The sequence below is a fragment of the Phyllobates terribilis genome, unplaced genomic scaffold (assembly GCF_046119375.1).
Source record: "Phyllobates terribilis strain yellow unplaced genomic scaffold, ASM4611937v1 Scaffold_11__3_contigs__length_659146591, whole genome shotgun sequence".
Taxonomy (NCBI): domain Eukaryota; kingdom Metazoa; phylum Chordata; class Amphibia; order Anura; family Dendrobatidae; genus Phyllobates; species Phyllobates terribilis.
In genome coordinates, this window is record NW_027362771.1 from 200,824,859 (window position 1) to 200,838,471 (window position 13,613).

At 42.4% G+C, this 13,613-nt stretch overlaps 1 protein-coding gene across 1 annotated transcript in view; it reads right to left on the minus strand.

The window, feature by feature from the left end:
- Window positions 1-13,613, minus strand: part of LOC141165063 (uncharacterized) — a 123,342-nt gene continuing 109,729 nt past the window's right edge. The window contains exon 13 of the mRNA XM_073650709.1: window positions 1-1,946. Within this exon, the coding sequence (XP_073506810.1) occupies window positions 1,886-1,946 (61 nt within the window). The 3' untranslated portion in view covers window positions 1-1,885. The remainder of the gene's footprint in view (window positions 1,947-13,613) is intronic.

A 13,613-nucleotide genomic window follows, 5' to 3' on the forward strand; every position in this document is an offset into this window, starting at 1 on the left:
AATATATTAAGAGGATAAAAACTTTGATGGGAGAGCTTCTTTAATCAGTAAATTTTATTTTGGAAGGTGTCTAGGTGATCATGCGGACACAGGAGCTGTACCCAACACTATCACTGCAAGAGCTCCGCTTAAGTGGCAGCAGAGCTCCTGTAGCAACAGTCAGGGCCGGTGCCAATACCAGTTCTAGTTAAACACTGAAGATTCCGCGGCCAATAGCAAGCGCAGCATGAAAATGGTTGTGAAAGGGCAGGGGCTCCTCTCATAAATTGACCATAACACAATCACACAATCATAAATTGGCCATAACACAATCACTGGGGTAAATATGGTAACCGGACCTTCAGGACATAGGCAGAGCATAACAGGCGTCTTGCCCATGTGCAGCTGTATTAGATCAATGATCAGAGTATTCAGTGTTCAAGTCCCATAGTTAAAATAAGTAAAAAAAAAATAAAGAATTTTTTTTTGTTAAATACAGAAAATAATCATGAAAAAAAAAATATTTTGCCATTTAAAATGAATTTATGTAAAAATAAAAAGCCTACACCTTTTGTATCACCGTATGTACAACTACTTAAACTAAAAATGTCAGACTATTTAATCCGCACAGTGAACACTGTTAAAAAAAAAAATGTAAGAGTTGTATGTGAAGAAAAGTGGTATAATTGAAAATATCAACTCATCCCTCAAAAATGAAGCTCTTACTTGACAGCGTGAAAAAATTGGAAAGTGACAGTTTTCAGAACACGATGATTCAACAGCAACTTCTTTTTTTTGAAAGAGTCTTTAAGTGTGCAAAAGAAGCAAAACATGAAAAAATAATAATATACCTGGCATCGCTGTAATCAACCCACTTTTGCCAAATGGAAACAATTAAAAACTTCACTAGCTGTTAGTTGAGGACTGATCTTCGTAAACAGGTAAGGTTGCATTAAATGCTCAGACCATGGAGGCTATTGTACATTTTTAGCACTTTTCTTGAACTGTTTAAGGGCAATTCAGCTTCACTTTCCTTCATTGAATGTGGAATATTATTTTTCTTCATCAGACCACAGTATTTGGTTCCAAAATATCTGTCTTCAAGGTACTTACACATATGTTGGTAAAGATGCTGCTTTTTTTTTTTTTTTTTTAGAGAAACCCATTTTAGAAAACTATTCCTAATGCTTCTTTTTTCCAGATGTACTTTTGAAGGATGATTTTCAATGACGTGGTGTTTCCCATTAAATACAATTTATAGAAATTGCAACCAAACTGTATTGTATACTTGGCTCAAAAAACCTGCTGAACTTTTTTGCGTTTTTATTCTTACTTATGTTGGTAGATTTCTAACAGCTGTAATGTTATCGTGAACCTTTGGGGGTTAGAATGTTCTAGCTGAGACTTGACCCGACTGATGTTATCTGCAGTCTATGTTCAGCATTAGATCCCATTCACGCTGTTCACATGTCTTTTTGTATGCAGACTGTTTGCCTGCAAAGAAAAAAAATAATATTTTTATTTGATTTGCGGCTCAAACGTAGAGAACCATGAAAAAAAGGATAGTACTTTCTGCTGTTCACTTTTTATTGTTTACTGCGTAAGAAAAGATTGAAAATTATTTTTGTTAGGGTTTTTTTTTTACATCCAAGAAAAAAAGATGCCACACTGAAGGAGAAAATGGACCTGTGGGTGAAAAAAGGTCCCCTTTTTCTAGTACACACAAAAAAAAAAAAACAGATGCCTGAATGAGGCTTTATTCATCTCTGTGGCGGTTCTTCTAGGGCAATTTTCTAAATGAGACTCGGCGTCCTATTTCTGCCGCTCTGTAAGGCCTTGTTTCCACATAACAGTTTGGATATAGTTCTTGCATGTGTTTTAAAGTCAAAAATGTCTTTGATCTTATTTATTTTTTACTTTTCTTTTTTGCATTCTCTTTAAATGGAAGTTTGTCTGCAATCCATGGCCTTAAAGAAAAAGCAGAAATAATACAAAATCAATATTATAGAGATTATACAAATGCTCACATGAATAACCAGCATACTAACTCAAACTGTCATATTGCTAGCTTTAACTAGCTTAGTGACTGAGCCACTTTGTACGCTAATGACCAGGCCAATTTTTACAATTCTGATCAGTGTCAGTTTATGAGGTATTAACTCTGGAACGCTTCAACGGATCTCAGTGCTTATGAGTTAGTTTTTTCGTGAGATATTGTACTTTATGATAGTGGTAAAATTTCTTCAATATGACTGGCGTTTATTTGTGGAAAAAAAAATTTGGCAAAAATTTTGAAAATTTTGCAATTCATAAGCCCTTAAATCAGAGAGAGATGTCACACAAAATAGTTAATAAATAGCATTTCCCACATGTCTACTTTACAGCAGCACAATTTTTGAAAAGTTGACCAGCGATTTTCTTATTTTTACAACAAAATTGACAAAACCATATTTTTAGGGACCACATCACATTTGAAGTGACTTTGACGGAAAATACCCAAAAGTGACAACATTCTTAAAACACCCCTCAAAGTCATCAAACCACATTCAAGAAGTTTATTGACCTTTTAGGTGAATCACAAGAACTAAAGCAATGTGGAAGGAAAAATTTAACATTTTACTTTTTTTCACAAAAATTTTACTTTAGCTCCAAATTTTTTATTTTCACAAGGGTAACAAGAGAAAATGGACCCCAAAACTTGTTGTCAAATTTCTCCTCAGTACGCCAATCCCCCATATGTTGGAGAAAACTATTGTTTGGGTGTTCAGGATGGCTTGGAAAGGAACCAGTGATGTTTTGGAACGCAGACTTTGATAGAATGGTCTGTGGGCATCATGTCGCATTTGGAGAGCCCCTGATGTGCCTAAACAGTGGAAACCCCCCACAGGTTACCCCATTTTACAAACTACACCCCTCAAGGATTTTATCCATGGGTATAGTGAGCATTTTGAACCCACAGGTACTACAAAGAATTTGATAACATTAAGTCGTTATATTAAAAATTGTATTTTTTTTTCATGAAAATGTAGTTTTTGCCCCAAATTTGTAATTTTCAAAATGGATAAAAGGAGAAAACAGACTCCCTAATTTGTTACGCAATTTCTCCCGAATGCAATGATACCCCATATGTGGTCAAAAACTTGTGTGGACACATGGCAGGGCTAGGATAGCAAAGAGCGCTATTTGTCTGGAATAGATTGTGAATGCCATGTCACATTTGGGGAGCCCCTGACATGCGAAAACAGCAGAAACCCCCCTCATTTTGGAAACTTTCCCCCACTCAAGGAATTAATTTAGGGGTGTAGTGAGCATTTTTAACCTACAGGTGATTCTCAAAACTTTATAACTTCTAGATGCGAGAACAAAAAATTTAATTTTTTCCATTAAAATACTATTTTAGCACCAAATTTATAATTTACACGAGGGGTAATAGAAAATGGACCCCATAATTTATGCAATTTTTACTGACTACAGTGATGCCCCATATGTGGTTGAACCCTACTGTTTGAGCACACAGCAGGGGCAGGATGGGAAGGAGCGCTACTTGGCTTTTAGAACGCACATTTCATTTTAATAGATTGTGGGATCTATTAGCCGAGCCCCTGAGGTGCCCCCATATTGGAAACTTCACTGCCGAAGGAATTCATCTAGAGGTGTAGTGAGCATTTTGAACCCATACCTGCCTCACAGCATTTGATAACATTGAGACATGGAAATATGACATTTTTGTGGTAAAAATCAAATTTTTGTATTTTCTGCAAATTTGTCAGGTACACAAGGGTTAGTAGGTGAAAGTGGACCCCATAATTTATTGTGCAATTTCTCCTGAATGCAGTGATGCCCCATATGTCGTCAGAAATTACTATTCGGCCACACGTCAGGGCTGAGAAGGAGCGCTATTTGGCTTTTGGAGCACAGATTTTGCTAGAATACTTTGTGGACCACATTTGCGGAGCCCTAAAGGTGCCAGAGCAGCAGAAAGACCCCAAGAGTGACCCCATTGTAGAAATTGCACCTCTCAATGAATTCATCTATGGCTGCAGTCACTGTTTTGTTACATACATGCCAGGCTTTATTCTGGAGAATTGTAAGTCTGCCAATTTAGTACTCATAAATTGTGCCTCCATCCAGTGTAGAGCCCCCATATATTGTAGCACCCCCATACATTGTACCTAGCTTGTGCTTCTGGAGACACATACCCCGTTAATTGTTAAAAGCTCTCTCCCCACTACAATAGTGCCAAATGTGTGGCTGCTTACTGCGGTTTAGGCACATTGGGCTCAAAAGGAGCGAGGCATTTGGATTTGGGAGCACAGAATTCACTAGATTTTATTTGAGGGGACGAGAGCCATGTCACTTTTCCAGAATTTGTTCTACCAGTAACGTGGGAACCCCCTATAGTTCCAGTGACAGATGATGGACCTGAGTGGGGCCTGGTTTGTGCAGGATAAATTAGGTGTTTTTATTGTGCAAATTGCCTCTTGAAACAAAAAGAGGACTTGAACTCTATAGCGCCACCTATTGGAAGCAGCAATCCGACAAGTCACAATCAACCCTTTAACGAGTCGTGCAGTATGACTCAGGATAAAAGCCAAATCAGAATCTCAATTTGCAGACACAGTGTTTCAGGCTGTTGTCCCTCATCAGTGCAAAGTATGAGAACTGATTTGGCTAGGTGAGAGGCTCTGGACTGAGATCTAAAGGGTAACATTTCTCCTTTGTGGAGAGTGACATACCTGCTCTGGCATGTCAAGGTAAGGAGGCTTTTTTGCTGTGCAATGCTCCTCTGGGAAATTTAATATGCAAATTGTGTTTTTATTGGTAACATTTTGGGGCACATAATATTTTTTGGTCGCTTCTAGAATACCCTGGGACATGTGTATATTTTTTTTCTGATCACTGATCTCGTACACTGCAGTACTCGTGTACTTGCGATCCCCTTGTAACAGGGGGCGGTATTTAAGGGGTTAATCGGCCCAGAATTCACCTATACAGAATTTAATAACATTAGATCGTCATATTGAATATGTTGTCATTAGTGTTGAGCACAAGTGCTCGCTACTTGAGTTTGCATCGTGTGCTCGGGTATGCACTGAGTATCGCGGGTGCTCGAATGACATGCTCGAGTCTCCGTGCTCGTGTATGGCAGGCAAACCCCACATGTTTTTCGGGTGTCTAACAGCCGTGAAACATGCGGGGCGGAGACTCAAGCATGTCACTCGAGCAACCGCTATACTCAGTGCATACCTGAGCACCCGATGCATACTCAAGTAGCGAGCACTTGTACTCAACACTAGTCATATCTTTTTTTTTTTTTTTTTTTTTTTTTTATTTTGAAAACCCGAATCCTTAGCCCAACCCTAACCCTAACTGTGAAAAATTTATGAAAAAGTATAAAATAAAATAAAAATTAATCTAAGGGGATGACACAGGGCGGGATTATTTACTAATTATTGGCTTTTGATCACTGTGATAGGGTCATCATATCATGTCAGAGAAATGATTTTTAATAACTGCCACACTATTCTTTTTTTTACTTGATCGCCGTTATTCTGCTCAATCCAGGGCTGAATAACATTATTGAGCCCAGATTGTGTTCTCCAGGGTCTCAGCTAGCTCGGTAAGTGAGAGCCCGGAGATTTTCCGATTCTGGGGGGCACTATAACCTTTTTCCTGTTCGCCTTTTTAAAACATCAATGAGGAAATAAGGTCCCTTAGTGGCCACCGTTTTAATGCATATCGGTGGTCACTAAATGTTTAAAGGGGCAATCCAGGACCATTTTAGTTCTTAGGACCGTAGAAAAAAATAACAGATAGATAGTTGCTGCATGTTCTGCCTGGTGCTGATCTCTGCCAGCTCAGAGTGGTCACAGATCGTTCCTGCTGCCGTTTCTGTGGCTTCCGCTGACGTCACATCGACAGAGCAGTTGTTTCTTTTCCACTGTTAACAGGGTGTGACTGCCGATGTCATGCTGATTGACAGCCGACTACCCGCAGTTAGGTAGAAGGGAGCCAGTTGTCAATCAGCATGACATTGGCAGTCATGACCCGTTTATAGTAGCCCAAAAGAGGAAGAGCTGCTCTGTTGCCGTGAGGTTAAAAGAACCAGCAGAATCGCCAGCAGAAGCAATAAGTGACCGTTCTAAGCCACCGCCGGGCAGAATAGGCAGGGAATTATGAACTACCTGCTGATCCGTTCTTAGCCCCATGAGGAAAAAAAAATAGTTCTAGATAACCACTTTAAATAATTGAGTTTATCCTATCCTGTAGTTTTGGACAACTGTTATCTCACATGCGTGACACGCATGAAGGCAATCTCAGACACTTTAATTGACACCATTAAGAAATGTTCTGTATTTAGTTTCTTTTTCCAGGTGCCTGCTCTACCGCCAACCAACTGTCTGGACCTACTAATGCAACAATTCAGGCAAGATGCCTGTCTATTTAGTCTTCTAAATATATGTAATAAAAAATTAATTGTTTTAGTACATACAGTGCCTACAAGTAGTATTCAACCCCCTGCAGATTTAGCTGGTTGACACATGCGGAATTAACTTGGTATTGTGACATTTGTACTGTAGATCAGCCTGGAAGTGGGAAATGCACTGCAGCAAATTTTGTTTTTATTTATTTTTTTTGTTTTTTTTAAAAACGTTAAAAGTTAATTCAGAGTGTCATTTATTATTCAACCCCTCAAACCACAAGAATTCTGTTTGGTCCCCCAAAAGTATTAAGAAGTAGTTCAGGCACCAAGAATAATGAGCTTCACATGTGTGGATTAAAGATCTCTTTTGCCAGCCTTTTCTGACTATTTAAGACCCTCCCCAAACTTGTGAACAGCACTCAGACATGGTCAACATGGGAAAGACAAAGGAGCATTCCAAGGCCATCAGAGACAAGATCGTGGAGGGTCACAAGGCTGGCAAGGGGTACAAAACCCTTTCCAAGGAGTTGGGCCTACCTGTCTCCACTGTTGGGAGCATCATCCGTAAGTGGAAGGCTTATGGAACTGCTGTTAGCCTTCCACGGCCAGGACAGCCTTTGAAAGTGTCCTCCCGTGCCGAGGCCAGGCTTGTCCGAAGAGTCAAGGCTAACCCAAGGACAACAAGGAAGGAGCTCCGGGAAGATCTCATGGCAGTGGGGACATTGGTTTCAGTCAATACCATAAGTAACGTACTCCACCGCAATGGTCTCCGTTCCAGACGAGCCCGTAAGGTACCTTTACTTTCAAAGCGTCATGTCAAGGCTCGTCTACAGTTTGCTCATGATCACTTGGAGGACTCTGAGACAGACTGGTTCAAGGTTCTATGGTCTGATGAGACCAAGATCGAGATCTTTGGTGCCAACCACACACGTGACGTTTGGAGACTGGATGGCACTGCATACGACCCCAAGAATACCATCCCTACAGTCAAGCATGGTGGTGGCAGCATCATGCTGTGGGGCTGTTTCTCTGCCAAGGGGCCTGGCCATCTGGTCCGCATCCATGGGAAGATGGATAGCACGGCCTACCTGGAGATTTTGGCCAAGAACCTCCGCTCCTCCATCAAGGATCTTAAGATGGGTCGTAATTTCATCTTCCAACAAGACAACGACCCAAAGCACACAGCCAAGAAAACCAAGGCCTGGTTCAAGAGGGAAAAAGTCAAGGTGTTGGAGTGGCCTAGTCAGTCTCCTGACCTTAACCCAATTGAAAACTTGTGGAAGGAGCTCAAGAATAAAGTCCACATGAGACACCCAAAGAACCTAGATAACTTGGAGAAGATCTGCATGGAGGAGTGGGCCAAGATAACTCCACAGACCTGTGCCGGCCTGATCAGGTCTTATAAAAGACGATTAGTAGCTGTAATTGCAAACAAGGGTTATTCCACAAAATATTAAACATAGGGGTTGTATAATAATTGACCCACACTTTTATGTTTAAAATTTAATAAAATTCAACTGAGCAACATAACTTTTTGGTTTGTAAGATTTATGCTTCTGTTCATAAAACCTACTCTCGTTTGCAGTTTGAAGGCTCTAACTTATTTGCATCTTATCAAACCTGCTAAATCTGCAGGGGGTTGAATACTACTTGTAGGCACTGTATATGTACAATATAAAATAACAAAATTAAGGCACATACTAAGCCTTCATACTTACAGAAAATACGAGGACAGAGCATGTAGAGTGGCATATAGAGACCTCAGAGGAGATCTCACCTATATGCCCGACCACAAGAGGTAGTAATGGTAATAATCTAGTGATAAATAATGTGTAACTGGTGGAGAAAGGTTCAACTTGATAGACTTACAGTACAGACCAAAAGTTTGGATACACCTTCTCATTTAAAGATTTTTTCTTTGTTAAGTATATAATTCCACATGTGTTAATTCATAGTTTTGATGCCCTCAGTGTGAATGTACAATTTTCATAGTCATGAAAATACTGTATGTCTTTTTTTCAATCTACTTATTTATGTAAAAGACCGTGCAAGTGCCACCATATGGTGCCTCAATACATCAACAGGGTCTCCCTTAGACAAGTGAAGAGGCATGAAGAATATGGACACAAGGACATATGTTGGAGGGGAGAACCAGGGCAGTGCCAGTAAGTCGGATACATTCCAAATATTCCTGTTTTGGTACTACTGGATCAGCAGTATAAACGGGACCTTTATATATATAGTCCTTCACTTTCTACTAACCCCTCTAATCCCTACTCTGAGTAAGGAACTGGTCATCTCTCCCTCCATCCTCCCCATCCACCTCACCTCCTCCTTAGAACTGATCCTCAACATACAATCCTATGTCTCTAAGCACAGACAGCCACCTCATGCTCTCTCCTGCTTCCACCTACTAACACTTTCTCTGTTCCTCCTCACTGCTGGCCATATCTCTCCAAATCCTGGCCCCCCCACCACCACATCCCCACAGTCACATCTACTTCTCATCCTAGATCGATCACACATTTCCGCAACCTTTCTAATTTTATACCCATCCGCCCAGACCCCGTTTCCCCAGTCCAGCTAACAGGAGCTCTATGGAACGCGCGCTCTGTCTGCAACAAACTTTCCTACATCCATGATCTTTTCATTACTAACAAACTTTCCTTCCTCGGCATCACCGAAACCTGGCTCACCCCCTCTGACACACCCTCTCCAGCTGCACTTTCGTACCGCGGATTCCACCTCTCCCACATACCCTGCCCCAGCAGCAAGCAAGGTGGAGGAGTTGGCTTTCTCCTGTCAGATAACTGCTCCTTCTCACATATCCCATTGCCACCCTGCGTTACCCTCCCCTCTTTTGAAGTGCACTGTGTGCACACCTACTCCCCCTCCAACCTCCAACTGGCTGTCATTTACCACCCCCCCAGGGCCAGCTGCCACCTTCTTAGACCACTTCACCACCTGGCTACTCCATTTCCTTTCCGCTGACATCTCCACTATCATCATGGGTGACTTCAGCATCCCCATTGACACTTCCCAATCATCTGTCTCTAAGTTTCTATCCCTCACTTCCTCCTTCGGCATCGCTCAATGGTCTTCTGCAGCCACTCACAAAGATGGACACACACTGGACCTCATCTTCACCCGCCTCTGTTCCCTATCTAACCTCTCTAACTCACCTCTCCCTCTTTCTGACCACAATTTACTCACATTCTCTTCCCTCTCCTCTCCAGGTCCACAATCCCCCATCCAGAAACTTGCACACCCTCGCAGAAATCTCAAACACCTTGACCTACACTCCCTCTTACAGACATAAATTCCTTACACAATGCAGATGCTGCTGCTGTTTTATATAACACCACAACAGCTGCAGCTCTCAATTTGGTTGCCCCCTCACACATACCAAAGCTTGCACAATCAACAGGCAACCTGGGCACACCAGCCTGACTAAAGAACAGAGACAGGCTTCCAGAGTTGCTGAACGGAGATGGAAAAAGTCCCACTCCAGCGAGCACTTCATCGCATTCAAACAATCCCTCACTACTTTCAAGTCCACACTAACTGCAGCAAAACAAACTTGCTTCTCATCGCTCATATCCTCCCTGTCCCACAACCCTAAACAGCTATTCAGTACTTTCAATTCTCTCCTCCGTCCCCCAGCTCCCCCTCCCTCCCCACTCATTTCAGCTGAAGATTTTGCCTCGTTCTTCAAGCAGAAGATGTTAGAACTCTCCTGTTAGGTTTTTTCTAGTTTGCTGGTCACATGACCTTTTTTACCTATTTAAACCTGCTCCGCCCTTCTGGCCTTGCTGGACTTCATTGTAATTTCAACTCTTAATCTAGCCAGGTGCTTTGTTACCTTACTCCGTCAGTTTAGCTAGGTCTCTCGACCTCTATTTTCTATGTTGTTTTGTTTGTCCTTTTCTGCTACAATTTCTGCTAGGAGGTGTCCATCTTACTCCCAGTCCCTAGTTCTTGTAGGGATCCCTCCCTCACATCTATAGGTCTTCGTACAGACTAGCTGAGGACTTTAGCGGGTCTGATCGCAGGATCAGGTTCCCCGTTACATCGTAGGGATTAAGCTTAGTTCTATTGTATTTTGTTAAAAAAAAGGACGGCGGTTTACGTCCTTGTCTGGACTTTCGCGAGATTAATAAAATTACTGTACGCAATCCCTACCCACTGCCATTGATTCCTGATTTGTTTAACCAGTTAGTGGGGGCCAAATGGTTCTCTAAAATTGATGTCCGGGGGGCATACAATTTGTTGCGCATGAAGGAGGGTGATGAATGGAAAACTGCTTTTAACACTCCTGTGGGTCATTTTGAGAATCTGGTGGTGCCTTTTGGTCTTACCAATGCACCAGCATTTTTTCAGAATCTTATTAATGACATCCTTAGACCTTTGATCGGCAAAAATGTGGTTGTGTATTTGGATGACATTTTGATTTATTCGCCTGATCTGGAGTCTCATTGGCGGAGCGTACGTGAGGTATTGCAGTTATTGATTGACAATTCGCTTTTTGCTAAGCTGGAGAAATGTGAGTTCGCTGTACAGAGAATTAGTTTTTAGGGCTACATTATCTCCAGCGAGGGCTTTGAGATGGACCCGGTGAAAGTTCAAGCTGTGCAGGAATGGCCTAGGCCTATTGGTTTGAAATCGATACAGAGGTTTTTGGGTTTCGCCAATTACTACAGAAAATTCATTAAAAAAATTTCTATTATTGTTAAACCACTGACCGATCTCACCAGGAAAGGTGCTAATACGGTTCAGTGGACTACTGAGGCCATTGAAGCTTTTGTGTTTCTAAAGGAGAGGTTCAGCTCTGCCCCCATCCTTATGCAGCCTGATGTGACTAAGCCGTTTTTGGTTGAGGTTGATGCTTCTTCTGTGGGGGTCGGTGCGGTGTTGTCTCAGGAAATCAAGGATGGAGTACATCCCTGTGCCTTTTTTTCAAAAAAATTTTCTGAGACGGAACTTAATTACGATATTGGTAATCGGGAATTGCTGGCTATTAAACTCGCATTTGAACACTGGGGTCATCTCTTGGAAGGTGCTGAATTTCCCATTCAGCTTTTCACTGATCATAAAAATCTGATCTATCTTGATGCTGCCAAGCGCTTGAATGCCCGTCAGGCTAGGTGGGCACTTTTTTTTCGCGGTTTAATTTTTCTGTTACTTACATCCCGGGTACCAAGAATGTTAAAGCTGATGCTTTGTCTCGCAGCTTTTCTCCCATGGTCGGTGCTGAGGAGGAGGAGAGCATTTTACAAGAAGGTGTTGTGATTGCTGCATTGGACTCCGTTTTGGAAGATGAGATTCTTAAAGCACAGGAGAATGCCCCATCTAACACTCCCCATGGGAGGTTGTTTGTGCCTAGGACCTTTAGGAGAGATTTGTTTGTTGAGTGTCATGAGTCTCGGTTGGCAGGTCATCCAGGAATTTCTGAGACCAAGAGACTTGTGGGTCGCAGTTTTTGGTGGCCTGGATGGCAGAAGGAAGTCATTAAGTGGATGCGTCAATGTACTGTGTGTGCTAGATCTAAGTCTTCGCATGCTCCTGCTGCGGGGTTGCTTTGCCCTCTGGAGGTTCCTAGTGCACCTTGGACACATCTGGCTATGGACTTTATTACTGACCTTCCCCCCTCTGAGGGTTTCATGGTCATCTGGGTGGTCGTGGACCGTTTTAGCAAGATGTGTCACTTGGTTCCCTTCATCAAACTGCCCTGCGCTAAGACACTCGCTAAGGCCTTTGTCAAGGAGATTGTCAGACTCCATGGTCTTCCTACTGACATTGTTTCTGATAGGGGACCTCAGTTCGTGGCTCGTTTTTGACGTGCCTTTTGTGACAGGTTGGGAGTTCATTTGTCATTTTCATCTGGATATCATCCTGAGTCTAATGGCCAGACAGAAAGGAAGAACCAGGATGTTGAGCAGTTCTTGCATTGTTTTGTGGCAGACAATCAAGAATGGTGGTCTGAGTTTCTGCCGCTTGCTGAATTTGCTCTTAACAACCATACATCCTCTTCTGCTGGGTGTTCGCCTTTTTTTTGTTGTTCTGGGAGACATCCGTCTTTTGGGTCATTCTCCAAATTGGTATCGGCTGTGCCTGAGGAGGAGAGTTTTTCCGGTGATTTGGAAAGAGTTTGGACGGATGTGCGTGGTAATCTGCAGGAGGCTAACAAAAAATCTAAGAGGTACTTTGACAGGAAAGGTCAAGAGGTTTTGTTTACGGCTGGTGACATAGTTTGGTTGTCCTCTAAGAATCTGCGGCTGAGGATTCCTTCTAAAAAATTGGATCCCAAGTTTGTAGGGCCCTTTAAGGTGCTTCAGGTAGTTAACCAATCTGCTGTTAGGTTGGAGATTTCCACCTCCTGGAAGATTAATCCGGTGTTCCATGTTTCTCTATTGAAAAAAGCTGATGTATCTGATAGAGACGCCACTGCCACTGTTCCTCCGGTGGTGGAGGACGGGGAATATGAAATTTCCTGCATCCTTAATTCTAGACGGTATAGAGGGAGTTTGCAGTATCTCGTCGCTTGGAAGGGTTTCGGTCCCGAGGATAACTCATGGGTGAGGGCGGATGATGTTTCTGCTTCCAGACTTGTCAGAGCGTTTCACAGGAGGTTTCCTGATAAGCCTGGGCCTAGGGGATCCGGAGGATCCTCATAGAAGAGGGGGTACTGTTAGAACTCTCCTGTTAGGTTTTTTCTAGTTTGCTGGTCACATGACCTTTTTTGCCTATTTAAACCTGCTCCACCCTTCTGGCCTTGCTGGACTTCATTGTAATTTCAACTCTTAATCTAGCCAGGTGCTTTGTTACCTTACTCCGTCAGTTTAGCTAGGTCTCTCGACCTCTATTTTCTATGTTGTTTTGTTTGTCCTTTTCTGCTACAATTTCTGCTAGGAGGTGTCCATCTTACTCCCAGTCCCTAGTTCTTGTAGGGATCCCTCCCTCACATCTATAGGTCTTCGTACAGACTAGCTGAGGACTTTAGCGGGTCTGATCGCAGGATCAGGTTCCCCGTTACATCGTAGGGATTAAGCTTAGTTCTATTGTAGGGACAGATCTCCTGTCTTTCCTTAGTGCTTGTAGCAGATCATAACAGAAGATTGACAACATAAGGAAAAGCTCAGGCCATAAGTCCCCACAGCCCCTGCTCATAACTACTCGACTCTCCACCTCCAAAACCAGCTTCTCCGCCATC